Source organism: Sceloporus undulatus, chromosome 4 (assembly GCF_019175285.1).
Source record: "Sceloporus undulatus isolate JIND9_A2432 ecotype Alabama chromosome 4, SceUnd_v1.1, whole genome shotgun sequence".
In the NCBI taxonomy this organism is placed as follows: domain Eukaryota; kingdom Metazoa; phylum Chordata; class Lepidosauria; order Squamata; family Phrynosomatidae; genus Sceloporus; species Sceloporus undulatus.
The window spans coordinates 131,042,409-131,057,932 of NC_056525.1; the positions used below are offsets into that span (position 1 = coordinate 131,042,409).

The 15,524-nt window shown below is 42.2% G+C and overlaps 1 protein-coding gene and 1 long non-coding RNA gene across 3 annotated transcripts in view; both read left to right on the plus strand.

Annotated features, from left to right (window-relative positions):
• UHMK1 (U2AF homology motif kinase 1) overlaps nt 1–7,894 on the plus strand; it is a 19,328-nt gene extending 11,434 nt beyond the window's left edge. Inside the window, exons 6-8 of the mRNA XM_042463131.1 lie at nt 1,115–1,203; nt 3,795–3,867; nt 6,391–7,894. Coding sequence (XP_042319065.1) covers nt 1,115–1,203; nt 3,795–3,867; nt 6,391–6,539 — 311 coding nt within the window. The 3' untranslated portion in view covers nt 6,540–7,894. The remainder of the gene's footprint in view (nt 1–1,114; nt 1,204–3,794; nt 3,868–6,390) is intronic.
• A 2,975-nt stretch (nt 7,895–10,869) lies between these two features.
• The window catches only part of LOC121929319, a 14,789-nt gene continuing 10,134 nt past the window's right edge, over nt 10,870–15,524 (plus strand). Inside the window, exons 1-2 of one of the 2 annotated variants that reach the window (XR_006103652.1) lie at nt 10,870–11,192; nt 11,510–11,635. This is a non-coding gene — a long non-coding RNA (uncharacterized LOC121929319). Of the gene's footprint in view, nt 11,636–15,524 lie in introns of both variants that reach the window. The other variant, XR_006103651.1, reaches the window with a different exon arrangement.

The window sequence follows — 15,524 nt, forward strand, 5'->3', positions numbered from 1 at the left end:
AATTATCCATGTATAACACACATTTCCTTTCCCTTCTCTAACCATCTCTAATCAGTGTTTTAACCATGCACTAACTTTGTACTGTAGTTTAAACTGAGACATAATTACCTGCCAAAAGCCAGATAATGAAGTGCTTCATTAAGCAGGCATTTTGAAAATGGGATTCCCAAATCCAATCTCTATACCAGGGGTAGGCAAACTTTTTGAGCCGGTGGCCGGGTTGCTGTCCCTCAGACAACTGGGGGGCCAAAGCGGGGGGGAGCTTCCACCCTCCGGGGGCGGGGCTGCGTGCTGGGAGTGGAGCTTCCACCCTCTGGGGGCGGAGCCGCATGTCAGGGGCAGAGCTTTCGGCCTAAGGGAAGAAGGGCTTGGGCACCCGTCCCAGTCCCTTCCCTTCGGCCGAAAGGGCTCCAAGGGGCCCTTTCGGCCGAAGGGGAGGGAGGCCAAAGGGAAGGGCTTGGGCAGGCTGCCTCCTGGGCTCCCCCATGGCCCTTGCGGCCCCAGGCCTCTCTCTCCGGAGGGAGGCCTGGGGCCACAAGGGCCGAGAAGGAGCCCGTGGAAGCGGCCTGCCACCTCCACGGGCTCCCCGCGGCCCCAGGCCTCTCTCTCTGCATTAGGGATATGCCATCCCTAAGCGGCGGTGGCCTTGGCGGCAGCAACAACAACAGCAGGACCGGGCTGGGGCCAGACCTGCTGCCTCGCCGGGCCGGATCCGGCCCGCAGGCCAGGGGTTGCCGACCCCTGCTCTATACTCTATCCAGTACACTTAATTGGCTGTTATAAGTACAGGTTGAATCTCCACTATGCGAAATACTTGGGACCAGGAGTTCTTTGCATTTCAGATTTTTTCCTATTTTGAAATATACATAATGAGATATCAGAAATGGGGCCCAAGCATGACATGCATGTATGTTTCATATATACCTTATAACCATAGGCTGAACATAATTTTATACATCATATTTTTAGTAATTTTATGCATGAAACAAAGTTTGTGTACACTGAACCCACAGAAAGCAAAGGTGTCACTATCTCAGCCACCCATATGGATTTCAGAATTCCAGGTACGGGATACTCAGTCTATAAATTATTAGTTTTCTTTCTGCTTCCACAGATATAGTGGATGACATAAAAGAAGAATGTAGCAAGTATGGCCAGATTGTTTCCCTGTTTGTTCCTAAGGAAAGTCCTGGCAAAGGTCATGTAAGTAAACTGGCAATTTGAGGTGTTTGTGTGATTCAGTTTTAATATAATGCTCTAATGACTGTGTTGTAATTTTATAGCAATAAGCACACTCTGCCTTCAGAAAGCATCTGTCATAAACAACTTTATGTTCTGTAAATTGTGTTTGTATACCAAAACCTTAAAATATATTCTTCATATGAAGGGCTGGTTCCATGTAATGTATTTGCATGTAGAATTTCAGGTGGAAATTGTGTAAAGCATATTGATCATAGCAGCTGTTGGATGGAATGAAATCTTGTCTCATGTGTCCATCTTGATAAGGATATTAGGACATAATCTGAAAGCACATAAAGCAGAAACAAAGGAGAACAGGAAAACAGAAGCTAGTACCTTTTCTTATACAACCAAAAAAAAAGTCAGCACCCACCTCAATTACAATATCCCAAATAACAGAACAGTGGAATAAACTAACGGAACTTTTTTTATTTATACTCATAAAACTATGCTACAAGCTTGGATATATATTAAAGAAGCTCACGAATTTTGGTATCATATAATAATACAATTTAATAAATTGCTGTTCAAAATTCTTCCAAAAAATCCTCCACATCCAAAGTTGACTTCAAATGTGTGAAAGATTCCTATTTAGTCCTGAAAACAGATGAAATTAAACCAAAATACTGTTTATTCAAATAAACAATTTAGCAACAGTATACAAATAAAACAGATTTCTTTCTTTTTCACAAATATTTATTTTCTTGAATAACAATTTGTTACATTATATTATCATATGATACCAAAGTTTGTGGGTTTCTGTAACACAGCTTGTAACATAGTTTTATCATTATAAAAAAAGTTCTCATGGGCGCGTTACAGACCGCCATTTCGGACGTCCTCAGGACGTCCCAGTTTGAAAAAGGGGTGTCTCTTCTAGACGCCCCTTACCCTGTTACGGACAGAGTCCGTAACAAATGGTGGCGGCCATTCCACACGGCCACCGCCATTTTGACGTAACGAAAGCTCTGTGTCCGCACGTCGCGCGGCGGAAGTAACGCTGCAAATGCGCGCTTTGACACTTGCGACATCTCTTGCAGGTTGCCGGAAGGAGCGCGATTTTCGCGTTCCTTCTTTGCAGCGCGGAGGAGTCGCGCAGTTTGGCTGCTGCAACTCCTCCGCGCTGCAACCGGCAGTGGCCCGAGACCACCCCTTTTGGGCGGTCTGTAACGGGCCTTAGTGTGATATTTTTTCTTGTACAACGGTCATTTCTTTAAATTCTGTCAACAAGAAGATAGCAAAGAGAGGGCCTCTAATTTCCTGAGATAGGGAGCAACTACTGAGAATAAAGTAAAAAAAGTTATTGTTTTTGTCAGACACTTAGCAAACAAATTCTTTAGGCATTATATATTTACCGTGAAACAAGAATAATGCAGTGAAATACAAGCAAATATCCAAAAATACAGTGATTACTGCAGCAATATGATAAAAAGAGGAACAATCAAGACAGTGAAAATGTAATGAAAAGCCAACACACTAAAATAAGATGCAAAATGAGGACCTAAAATCAAGCACAAAATAAATCAGTAGTTAAGACTATCAACATGTAAAAAATTAACATAGGAAAGATTCAAAAGACTGTGAGAACAAATGAGTCTTAACTAGCGGCAGAACAAAAAGTTGGCAGCATGTGCTTTGTAGACTTAAGTTTACTTCGTCAGATGCATTTGGTAGCTATGAAAAGGCAGATTTTGATAGGGAGAGCTCCACAGTAACAATTCATCCAATAAATAAATAAATAAAAAAGGCTTTAAAAAAAGTATAGCAATTCATTGACATAATTAAAAATCTAGATTAAATTTATCATACACTGATTTTGTTGGCTCAAATTGTTTTCATACAGTAGATAGAATGGGGTTTATTGTAAAGAATTTGAATGAATATACATATATCCATTTTTAAGCCATGTGTCCTCACTACTCGTCCCCCCCCCCCCAAGAACCAGGGAGGAAATAGGGATTTGCTATTCTGGGAGGGTTCCAGGGACAGTAGCTTTCAGTGTGATGAGGCTGGCACCACACCAGCCAAAGTTTCCCATCCCTAATACTGGATACTGCAATTTCAGCGTGAAGAGGTTCACCTCCACAACCCAGTCACCACCACCCCAAAGTTCAAAACTAAAACGAAAAGTGGTCAAGTTTTTTTAAAAAAATAACTTTTCAGGCTTGGTGCAGGCCCAGGCAGTTGCAGTAGGCAAAAATGTGGCCCCAGACCTGCCAAAGTTGCCATTCCCTAATGCTGGATGCCACATCAAAAGAGTGTTAGGGCACATGATCCTTGAGGTTATTTCCAGTTCTTACGAACAATCCTACAGTATGATTAAGAGTCACTGGACACCAGGAACATCAGTCTGGCATACAGTAGTTGTATATGCCAACTAGCCTTTGCACATGGCAACCTTACTGGAAAAGAAGGATGGTTGCACTTTTCTTGCAAAGAATTAGAGTGGGGGTGAATTTCTACCATGTGTTTTAAATTTATCTTGTTGTCAACTTACTTTGGTCTGTTGCCTGATAAAAATGCAAAGATTAAATTTCCTCCTGTTTTCCCCCCAGGTTTTTGTAGAATATGCAAATGCTGGTGATTCCAAAGCTGCCCAACAGGCACTTACTGGGAAGAGATTCGATGGCAAGTTTGTTGTGGCTACATTTTACCCACTGAGTGCCTATAAGCGGGGGTACCTTTACCAAACTGTGTTTTAGTCTCCAGCAACTGCAGTCAGAAGAATTGCATGTATCCAAAGCAGCCTAGCTTTGCTTGAGTGTCTCCTAAAGATGAGATTCATCCATGTCCTCTTTCCCATTTTGTTATTTGCTGGAAAGGCCCAGGTGTTTTTATTTTGCTGCATTCAAAAGCTGCTGCCTTCCTCTTTCGCCTGTGGTAATCAGAATAACATGAAATGGATTTCTGAGATTTAAAGCAAAAAAAAAAAAAAAGTTCAGTGTAAAAGAAAGAGAGTCTTAAAGTGTATGACAGTGAATTCTGAGCCACCAAGCACTGAAAGGTCAAAGTTTCGAGTATTGCTGCTAGTAAACATGACTGGAACTTCTCACAGTGCTTCCCCTTGGCAGAGAAACAATAGACTTGGCTTTGCCTGTTATAGAGGACCAAGACTGCCAATTCAAGCTGTGTTTCTATACCTTCACATGTTAGACATGAACCTGTAGAGCTGGCTTTGCAGAAAATTTCAACAGCATCATTAGCAATAATGTTACTCTCCCACTAGAACATTCAAGTACAGGATTGTTGCCCTTAAAAGCAGGACATGTTGTGATATGGTGGACTTATTCAGATGCATTTGTCTATCCAGCTGAGACTGGATAGTAGCCCATGAGCATTTCCATTGCACTGGTAACTTGTAGTTATTCCCTTTGATCTGTGAAGTTCTTTTCCTGGGAAAAAGGCTAGAACTGAGTGAATGCATCTCTCAGCTACTTATGAAACTATGGTAGTCAGTAAAAGCTTAGCTCTCATATACCCAGAGAGCAGTATTATTTTAAAGGAAATACTTGTTTATGCAGAGTTGTGGATATTTGGAATTCGGATCAATTCTGTCTTTTGTTCTGAGCAGAATGTGGGCTCATAGCTAAATCATCCCTAACTAGTAAAGCAGGAGCGGGCTCCAGAATGGGAGGGAATGGATCCACTTTCATGGGCCTGATTATGTCTGTCATAGTCACAGTCTCTAATTCATCAGGTCCCTGGATAAATTACTGCTTGTGGCTTTTCCACCTGGCTTTTGCTTCTTCTCTCCTTTCTGGGTGGAGAAAGGGAAGAAGAGCAAAGTGCTCCCAGCCATCGCTTGTCAGCCATGCCTAAATGCTGGGATTGAAGCTCAACCAGTGTTAGCCTATGCCCACAGAGCCCATGCTCTGTGCCCTGTTTCCAGGTGAGAGGGTGAGCAGCATGCCAATCATTGCTAGGAGAAAGGTGAAATATAAATTAAATAAAAATAAGTAGATAAATGCTTCTCTCCATAGTCAGCAGGTGGTGAGGCCAAACTGGGAGCCTCCATGGGTCAAATTCTGGCCCTTTGAGGCCCAGAGGAGGCCTGTGATGAGGAGTAGAGCCATTCACTGTAGCTAGATCTGCCTTTTTATACCCATTAGCCTTTTTGTGTGCTCATAAGTACTTGTCATGCTGCACCTCAAGCCAAGCTGGCTTTGAGAATCATTTAAAAGCCAAAAGTAGATTCTTCATTGTAACATGTAAGCCTTTCATCCAGTCTTTTTAAAAATCTCAGCATTTTATTATAAATTATTTGTTTTCAAAAACTGTTGAAGTGGTCAACTTGTGGTCATTGTTATTGGGGCTTCAGTTCCCATTACTGCTATTCAGCATAGTCATTGTTGAAGGATGATGGAAGTTTCAGTTCCATAACTGCTGGAGAGTCATAAGTAGCTTAACCCTGTTTTAGATGCTTCACTGCCTGATTGAGTAAAATGAATGTTAGAATCCCCACCAACTAAGGAATATTTGGTTGTAGGAAATAGGGCTGAATGTGGTTAAGGCCTAGGAGTTACAGTGAGCTCTTAATATCCACTGGGTTTGGATCCTGGATCCTCCTGGGATACCAAAATCTGTGGGTGCTCAAATCCCATTATATGCAGTGGTGTGGTACAATGGTGTCCTTTATATAAAATGGCAAAATCAAGGTTTTGGATTTTTTGGATTTTTTAAAAAATATTCTCAATCTGTGAATGGTTGAATCCATGGATGAAGGATCCATGGATACAAAGGACCAACTGTACTTTATCAGATTTTTTTAAAAAAAATTATATACAGTTGGCCCTCTGTTTTCACCATCCCCATGCAAATGGAGGCTTGCACATATTCAAGCCTCATAGGCTTGAAAGGGGTGCGCCCTCGGGCACTTCATTGGAAACAACAGATGTCGCCCCTCCGCAGATCCAAGAGTTAGGAGGGGGCGACTATATATGCATCCTTATTTATAATTGATGTAACTTATCTTACCTTCCATAAAAACAGATTATGGTACCTTTCTGTGACTTCTAGTCAGTCAGACTTTCATTAGGCTGAGAAAGATACTTTGGGTTCATTGTCACTATTGCTGAGCATACGTACTTACTTCCTTATTTATTTATTTATTGATGGCACTCAGAAGCCAAGAGTCTCTCTATTGACTTGCAGGTAACAGTGGCATTCAGATGTTGCTGAACTGCAACTCCTATCATCCCTCATCATTGACTACAGTGGCTAGAATTACTGGAAGCTGCAGTCCAGCACCATCTGGAGTGTCAGAGTTGCACATTGGAGACCCCTTATCAGCTGGAAGTTGAAAGAACAGTCAGCCAAGACAAGAGCCTCCACATTATTTTGCCTGCATTGTATGTTAGAAGTACTTTTGCCCTCTAGAGACTGGTAATGCCCAATATTTTCAGTTAAATTCATTGCTTTGTAGAGTGGGAAAGATCAATACTGCTTAGACATTGATGCTTATTCATAAACACGTCGGATACAAACATGCATTCCTACAAAACAAATACATGCGTGTTGGTTCTAGATAGGTATTCACCTTCTCTGAAGCCAAAACAAAACGGAGAGAAGGATGAACCAATCACAGTGAACATGTAGGTGAGAAAAGTGTTCAAGATGAGGAGAAAATACAGACACAAGTCTAACAAGCAGCTGCCAGGAAGCAGGAAAGATGGCCTGCCAGAACCAAAGGAGTAGAACAGGATCATCAGAAACAAACATAATCTTCCTCATAGTCACTTTTGCACTTTTGCAGCCATTCTTACATTGGACCAACAACATTTGACTGGTTAGGTAAAAGGGGATGTCATGTTGGTCTGGTCTAGTGGTGTTATGGCTTTAGTCACATGAACTTGTGCTGCTAATCCTGTTAGAAGATGCCAGAGTGGAAGGGTGGTAGCCTAGCCACTAGAAGAGTTGGGTTGTAATTCAAAATTGCAGATCAAAAGCTCAAGAACTGATTATTTTATATGAAATTTAAGATTCAGATAATATTGAATGTGCCTATTGAGTGTGCATGTGCATACTCATTGAACTCCAACATTTGCGTTAAATAGTCATGGACCTTTTCAGTATACATGATCCTAGGTCAGGTTGATCCTTTTCACAAAGCATGAGACCCTTTCTTCAAAGGCAATGGCTATTAAATATAAATCCAATTTATATTTTCTCAATTGTACCTGTTCTGGCACTTTGGATCAACTCATTCAGGTACCACTCGATTTCTCCTATAGCTGTGCTTGCTATATTGTGCTTGTTTTTTGGATTAGCAAGAACACACTGTAGAACTGCTGCTATATTATCTTGTCAGGGAGCCAGAAGATAATGATTCTGTTTAACCGCTAATATATGGCTTTGGGCATCCCAGCAACAGATCTAACCTGGAGTCCCCTTTGCTCTCTGTTATCCTCCCTCTCTCTGTCCTAAGAAAAATAGCACTGCCCATTTTACTTTGACTGTTCCTGAGTTTTTATATTTTGTGTATTTGTTTTTGTTTGGGGTTTTTGGCAAACTCTTCTGTGATCAAACGTCTTCTGTTCAAACTGTTTAAGGAGATCTGCTGCTTTGTGTAGTAGTTCTCAGGTTGGGGAGCAGCTGCTTGAGAAAGAGGACAAAAGTGCAATTTTAATTAAAGGAATAAAGATTTGTTCTGATGTTGGAAGTAGTGTCGTTTGTTATCCAAGCTACCCTCACTATAGATGTGGTTGTGAGGATGGAGTCAATGCTGCATTTGAACTGAGTGGAGTGGTGTTTGTCACAGATCCTTGGCTTGTCGTATTATTGGCACACATGCACCCAAAAAATCAACCTTTCTGTGTTTATTGTATTTCATGGTATTCAAAGCATTTTACATATTTTGAGTTGTAGCTGACACGATCTGCCTTCTCCAAGTGCAGAAACCAAGAGGGTAGGGATATATTTAGTAGAAAGTTGTTGCTATCCAACCTAGGAGAGCTGAATGATGATCGAATTTGTGGAGTAAGCCTGGATGCTTGCAAACTTCTTCCCTAAAGAAAGATAACCACCATGGGGAAAATGTGCTGCTCTCAAGTAGGTTGGGGAATCTTCTCTTGGTGAATGTTACATGTAGAAAAGTTACAAGGAGCGTGTCCCTCCATTTACAAACATGGTTGTGCATACTTGCAGATTTGAAAAAGGCTTGTGCTTGCAAAGGAAGAGGATGTCTTAGAATGGTGCATGAAAATGATTTCTATTTAAGCATGAGGGAGATTGCATTTTCCCTGTGTATTCTGTAAAATAAGTTGATACCCTTTATAGATTGAAAATAAGTGCACAGAAGGGTGTGGGTAGAAGAGAGAAAAGTGCCTGAAAAACATTTTTCTTAATGGAACATGACTCTCAGAATTATATGGTTGGAAGGGGCCTCATGGGCCATCAAGTCCAACCCCTTACTCAATGCAGGATCTCCAGCTAAACCATCCCCAGCAGGTGGACATCCAGCCTCATTTTGAAGACATCCAAAGAAGGAGATAACACCACTCTAGGTTCCATGGCTGAACTGTTCTTACTGTCAAGATCCTTCTAATGTTCAATGGAAATCTCCTGTAAGTTAAAACCATTAGACCTGGTCCTACCTATAGGACAGCAAAGAACAAACCTGCCCTCTCTTCTCTGTGGTAGCCTTTGAGATATTTAAAGAGGGCAATGATAGCACCCCTCAATCTTCTCACCAAGCTGAACAAGCCCAGCCCCTTCAACCTTTCCTCATATATTTGTTCTCTATGCTTCTTATCCTTGTTGCCCTTCTCAGAACTTGCTCCAACTTGTCTATATTATTAAAATGAGATCCCCAGAACTGAATGAAGTCCTCCAATTAAGGCCTGGCCAGCACAGAATATAGTGGGACTATTATTTCCATTGACTTGGAAACTATGCTTGTATTTATGCAAGCATTTGTCTTCTCTAGTGAGCATCACACTGCTGGTTCATACAATTGACAGCGGGTCCTCGATATCCATGGGCTTGCCATCCATGGATTTAACCATACACAGGCTGAACAGGGGCACATGCACGCTGCCGGACACGTGTCACACCTGCCATTAAAATCAATGGGACTTGAGGCCCTAGTTATTTTTTATCCACAGCAAGGTCTGGATATGTGTTCAAAATTAATCCCTGACTGCTGAGTGATGTATCCCCCCATCTTATACCTGTGCATTTGGGTTTTGTGACCTAAATGTAAAATTTTGCATGTTACAGTTTGAGGATTGCACTACGATTCTGGAGAAACCCAGCTTAGCCCACTGAATCCCACTGAGTGACCTTGGGCAAATCACATTCTCTTACCTTCACAGAAGACCAAGGCAAACCCTCTCTGAACAAATCGTGCTGTGAAACCTCTGTGATAAGTTTATCTTAAGAGTCGTTATAAGTCGGAAATGACTTGAAGGCATACACCAGAACAACAATTCTAGTGAAATTCATTCTACCCAATTGTCTAGTTCCCACGGCAAGACCTTGTTTTGGACCCGGCCGGCTAGGCCCCGCATGGCTCTTTCCGCCGCTGAAGGAGGCCTCACTGCAGCGAGGCCTCCTTCTTTGGGACCCAGCCGGCTAGGCCCCACACAGCAGAGGCAGCAGTGGGGGAGAGGCCTTGTCGCAGTGCCAGCCTCCCTCCCGGGGCCCAGCAGATGGCACTGTAGGCCGTGCCCCAAATTCCTTCCAAGCTCAGCTAGGCCTCGCATGCCGCCACTGCTGCAGCACTGCTGGCACAGGACTCAGGTGGCAGGAGCCAGGACAAGCTCCTAACCTGGGCCAGAACATTCACAAATAGCTAAAAAACGTGAATGTCCCGGGAGAATCCGAGATATGGCAACTCTAGATGGGGGACACTTGGCTTAACAAGACTACATGTGAAAGGGATCTAGGAGTCCTAGTAGACCACAAGTTGAACATGAGTCAACAGTGTGATGCGGCAGCTAAAAAAGCGAATGCGATTCTAGGCTGCATGTAACAGAGGTCTAGATCAAGGGAAGTAATAGTGCCACTCTATTCTGTTTTCATCAGATCTCACCTTGAATACTGTGTCCAGTTCTGGGCACCACAATTCAAAAAGGATGTGGACAAGCTAGCGGGTGTCCAAAGGAGAGTGACAAAAATAGTGAAGGGTCTACGCCTTATGGGTAGTGGTAAAACAGACAGCCCAAAAAGGACAGATTGGAGTTGCCTTGGAGTTTCTTGCCCTGGAGCGCAGCGAAAAGATTTGTGCTGCCCCAATCCACCTTGCCACTGTGGTCCTGGATAACACTCTGAAAAGAAGTGTTTTTTTCAGAGTGGCTTTTCAAGGTTGGGAGAGTTTCTGGATGGCTTGGGGACGTGTGTCGTGTGATCACCATGCCCTCAAGCCACCCAGAAGCAGTCTTATTATGCCCATCTGTTTCGCCCATTAGCAAGCTGGCTATATTTAGCCCAGAGAAGAGATAGTTAAGATTTATATGATGGCCTTTTATTTTAAAGGGTGTTATATTGAGGATGGAGCAAGCTTGTTTTCTGCTGCTCCCGCGAATAGGACCCGGAACAATGAAAGCAAACTACAGGAAAAGAGATTCCATCTCAACATTAGGAGGAACTTCCTGACAGTAAGGGCTGTTTGAAAGTGGAACACACTCCCTTGGAGAGTGGTGGAGTCTCTAAACAGAGGCTGGATGGTCATCTGTTGGGGATACTTTGATTGAGAGTTCCTGCATGGCAGAGGTTTGGACTGGATGGCCCTTGTAGTCTCTTCCAGAGGTTTCACTCCTCCACTGCGCAGGGCCTAGCCAGCTGGCTGGGTCCCAAAGAAGGAGGCCTTGCCATGGCGAGTCCTCCTTCAGTGGTGGGAAGAGCCGCGCGGGGCCTAGCCGGCTGACCGGATCCCAGAGAAGGAGACTGCCGCTGGGCTCCAACTGGCTGGGCCCCAAGAAAATAGAGGAGGACGCCACAGCTTAGTCTCACAGGTAAGATCTCTATTTTTATTCTACTTCCTTAAATGTATTTTATTATGTTTGTTGTGTGCTTTCTGTCTAGGAAGAATGTTTTCTGTAAATAAGGATTTATATTAATTGTTTTAAAAATATTATTTTTGGTTGTGTATCCTACATTCTTGAATAGCCTACATTTTGTGCGAAGTTTGTCCTACATTTTTTCTACATTTTGTCCCGGTTTCGTGGTGGCAAATTATGGCTACCCTACCCCCATCTTGTATTATGCATTTCATTTTTTTTTCTGCCTAAGTGTAGTACCTTACATTTCTTCATGTTGATATTCATGTTAGTTTTGGCCTAGCACTGCATCCAGGACAGAACCCTGTGGCACCCCACTGGTCACTTCTCTCCAAGATGAAGAAGAGCCATTGCTGATCATCCTTTGGGTTCAGCTGTTTAACCAACATTAGGGGAAGGTAATTACACTTAAACATAACAATTTCTGATGGTGAATGGTCAAAACTTTGGAGATCTTCTCCCTTTAAATCCAGATCAGCTTCACTTAAAGAATGCTCCTTGAAATTGATGCACTAATGGCACCTTACTCCAGTTAAGTTAGCAAGAATTACAAGCAATATGGCTCACAAGTCATGGAGGGGTTGTTATTGTATATTTTTACACATGTGGTTACATTGTGACAATTTAGCCAAACAATTAGACCATAGAAAAGGAAGTAATGAATGGAGTATGAATGGTAGAGGCTATATGTTTGGTAGTTATCTGAATAGAAGAATATAGTGTTTTGTTTGAATTGATTGTAATGTAAGTAGGCAATTTATATGAATGTGAATGAATTGTAAACTGTCTTTGGTTGCCGTATATATTCATCTATAAAATTTATGCCCAAAAATTGACCTCAAAATCCCAGGTCGACTTATTTACGAGTCAGTATGATAATATGATCTCAGCTGTTTCAGATTTCCCCATGTAGTTGGGAGAGAGTTTCTTTTTCTCTTGAACCAAGCAGAAAGAGTCCTGGGTGATTGATTGCTGTCAAACAAACAAACAGAGTCTCTCTCTCTCTCTCCCCCACCCAAGCTTACCACTGCTGTCTGGGGAGTCAAGCGTGAAACCAAAGTTGAAACACTGAAGCAAAAAGCCTCAGGTAGAGTCCCTCTTGCTGTGTACACACATACACACACTAAAGGAGCCTCCAAATTTTACCCTTAACTTATACACAGGCCATGGCAAAATCTATAATTTGGCCCCCAAAACCTGCCCTTGACTTATAGTCAAGTATATACAGTATATGTTTTTTTTAATTTTTATGGAAACATTAATAAAAAATTTAAAAAGAAAGTAATTCTTTTTCATCAATTTTACAAACACAGTGGCTGGCACCCATAGCACTAGGAATGACAACTGGAAGCTGGATTTGCAAACTTCCACCTACCAGCCATTTTGTGATATACACACAGAGGCGTAAATTCTTGTGTTAGTCTTGAAAAGAGCAGAGCCATTGATTTAATTCTTCTTATAGAGGTTGACTCACTATTCAACAATGTATTGAATGGGTCTACTCTAATTGGTACTAACCAAGTGGAGGAGGATCCATGGCCAGATCCCGAGGAGATGGAGGACCAGAGGAGAAGGCCAACGGACCTTGACAGCCCCTGCTGCCGCCGGGCCCCCAGCAGCCAAGCAGACAGATAGAGGGAAGGAGGGGAGGGGAGGAGAAAGGAGGAGGATAAGGAAGGATGGAGGGAGGGAAGAAGGGAAGAGGTATGGCTGTGAGTGGTTGGAGGGACCCATGGCCAGAGAGGCCATGCAGCCAGGCTGTCAAAACAGGCATGCAGATTCCTGAACCGAATCCTAAAACTGGTACAAACGTAGTGGGAACTACTGTGTTTGCTGAACCGGTTTCAGGAATCAGTTCAGGAACTGGATCGAAAGGTAAATGGGAATGGGCCCTAAGTGCCTTGCAACCAGATTTAGACTGAATTATATGTGCATTAATTTAAAATTTGTGTCTGCTACATTAATGTTCCAAATGCTGAGAAATGCAGAAATATATTCCTAAAAATGACAGCCATTTCCTTTTGCAAGTGTGCCACAAAGGAAACTTCAGAATGAGGTACTCAAAATCACTAGGAAAAGAGGATTATAAAAAGCACAGTAAAAAAAAATTACAGCAGAGGGTTTTATTGTATTTTGTAGGTACTGTTAATCTCTGGCTTGCTTCAGAATTGAGTACAAACTCGTAATCAACTGTATACATGGTTTTGATTCTTGAACCAACATACTGAGATCCAGAAGTCATGTGGTGAAGATGCTCTAGTCAGAGTGGTTCTCTCATTGGCTGGCTGTCTTTCAGGCTGGGTTGTCATGTGACTGCCTGTCTGTGCCTGCTGTACAGGTGAGAGGATGTTCTGCACAGCAAGTGTAGACAGGCAGACACATGACAACTATGTCCAGCCAGCCCCTTGGCTCCAGCAGGGGACTCTTTGCTCTGCGTTTTACAGGACTGACTTCTTTGCAGGGAAAGGCCATACAAAAGTAAACTCGAACACATTAGGGAGCTGTCAAACAAAAAAAGACATTTATTTTATTCAGAAAATGTGTTTTCACATTATTATTTTTATTTTCCTGGCATGTATACAAGATGACAACGAAACAAAATATGTAGCCCAAACACAGGTCAAAAAAACAATTTTGAATCCTGTGTAAAAGATTGCATGCAGGCCTCATACCCCGCCTGCACAAATCATAGAATCATAGAATCGAAAGTTGGAAGAGACCACAAGGACCATCCAGTCCAACCCCCTGCCATGCAGGAAATCTCAATCAAAGCATCCCTGACAGATGATCATCCAGCCTCTGCTTAAAGACCTCCAAAGGAGATTCCACTACACTCCGAGGAAGTGTGTTCCACTGTCGAACAGTCCTTACTGTCAGGAGGTTCCTCCTAATGTTGAGGTGGAATCTCTTTTCCTGCAGCTTGGATCCATTGTTCCTGGTCCTGTTCTCTGGAGCAGCAGAAAACAATCTTGCTCCCTCCTCAATATGACATCCCTTCAAATATTTAAATAGGGCTATCATATCACCTCTTAACCTTCTCTTCTCCAGGCTAAACATCCCCAGCTCCCTAAGTCGTTCCTCATAGGACGTGGTTTCCAGACCATTTTAGTCGCCCTCCTTTAGACACATTCCAGTTTCTCAATGTCCTTTTTGAATTGTGGTGCCCAGAATTGGACACAATATTCCAGGTGGGGCCTGACCAGAGCAGAGTACAGTGGCACTATTAGTTCTCTTGATGTAGACACTATACTTTTATTGATGCAGCCTAAAATTGCATTGGCCTTTTTAGCTGCCGCATCGCACTGTTGACTCATGTTCAACTTGTGCTAAGATCCCTTTCATATGTAGTTTCATTCAGCCAGGTGTCCCCCTTCGTATATCTGTGCATTTTATTTTTCTGCCCTAAGTGCAGTACCTTACATTTCTCCGTGTTGAATTTCATTTTGTTAGCTTTGGCCCAGCATTCTAGTCTATTCAGGTCATTTTTGAATGTTGATCCTGTCCTCTGGAGTATTAACTATTCCTCCTAATTTGGTGTCATCTGCAAATTTGATAAGTATGCCCCCAATTCTGTCATCCAAGTCATTGATAAAGATGTTGAATAGCACTGGGCCCAGGACAGAGCCCTGTGGGACCCCACTGGTCAAATCTCTATGACTGTACGATTCAGCTCTTGCAAAGAAAGAAAGAAAGAAAGAAAGAAAGAATGTTCAGATATATGATATGTTCAAATAACAGAAGGAAATAATGTCCTGAGTATAGGCATGGTTAAAAATAAAAAATAATAATGTTATGTGTATAAAAGTTGCCATTCCAATGGACAGTTGTTAACCCCACATGCTCAAGCATATTATTATTATTATTATTATTATTATTATTATTATTATTATTATTATTATTATTATTTGTACACAGAGGAGAAACATTAAATTCTCAAATTCAGTAAAGTCTTACTATTTCCCAAAAATGTAGAAACAAGTAGTACAGGAAAAATTTTGATATTTCAAAATATCCAATTGTTCCTCTGTACCTTTATTAGACTTTGCAACCTTTGCATGTCTACGCTCACTCATTGTTAGTTTGGATGTTAGTTTACAGGAGTATAGATAGCCAGCATGGTGGAGTGGTTTAAACATTCAACTAGGACTCTGGAGAAAAGGGTTGAAACATTCACTTGGCCATGGAAACCTACTGGGTAACCTTGGGTCACACCCTCTCAGCCTCAGAGGAAAGGCAAAGTCAAACCACCTCTGAGCAAATTTTGCCAAGGAAAACCCACAATAGGTT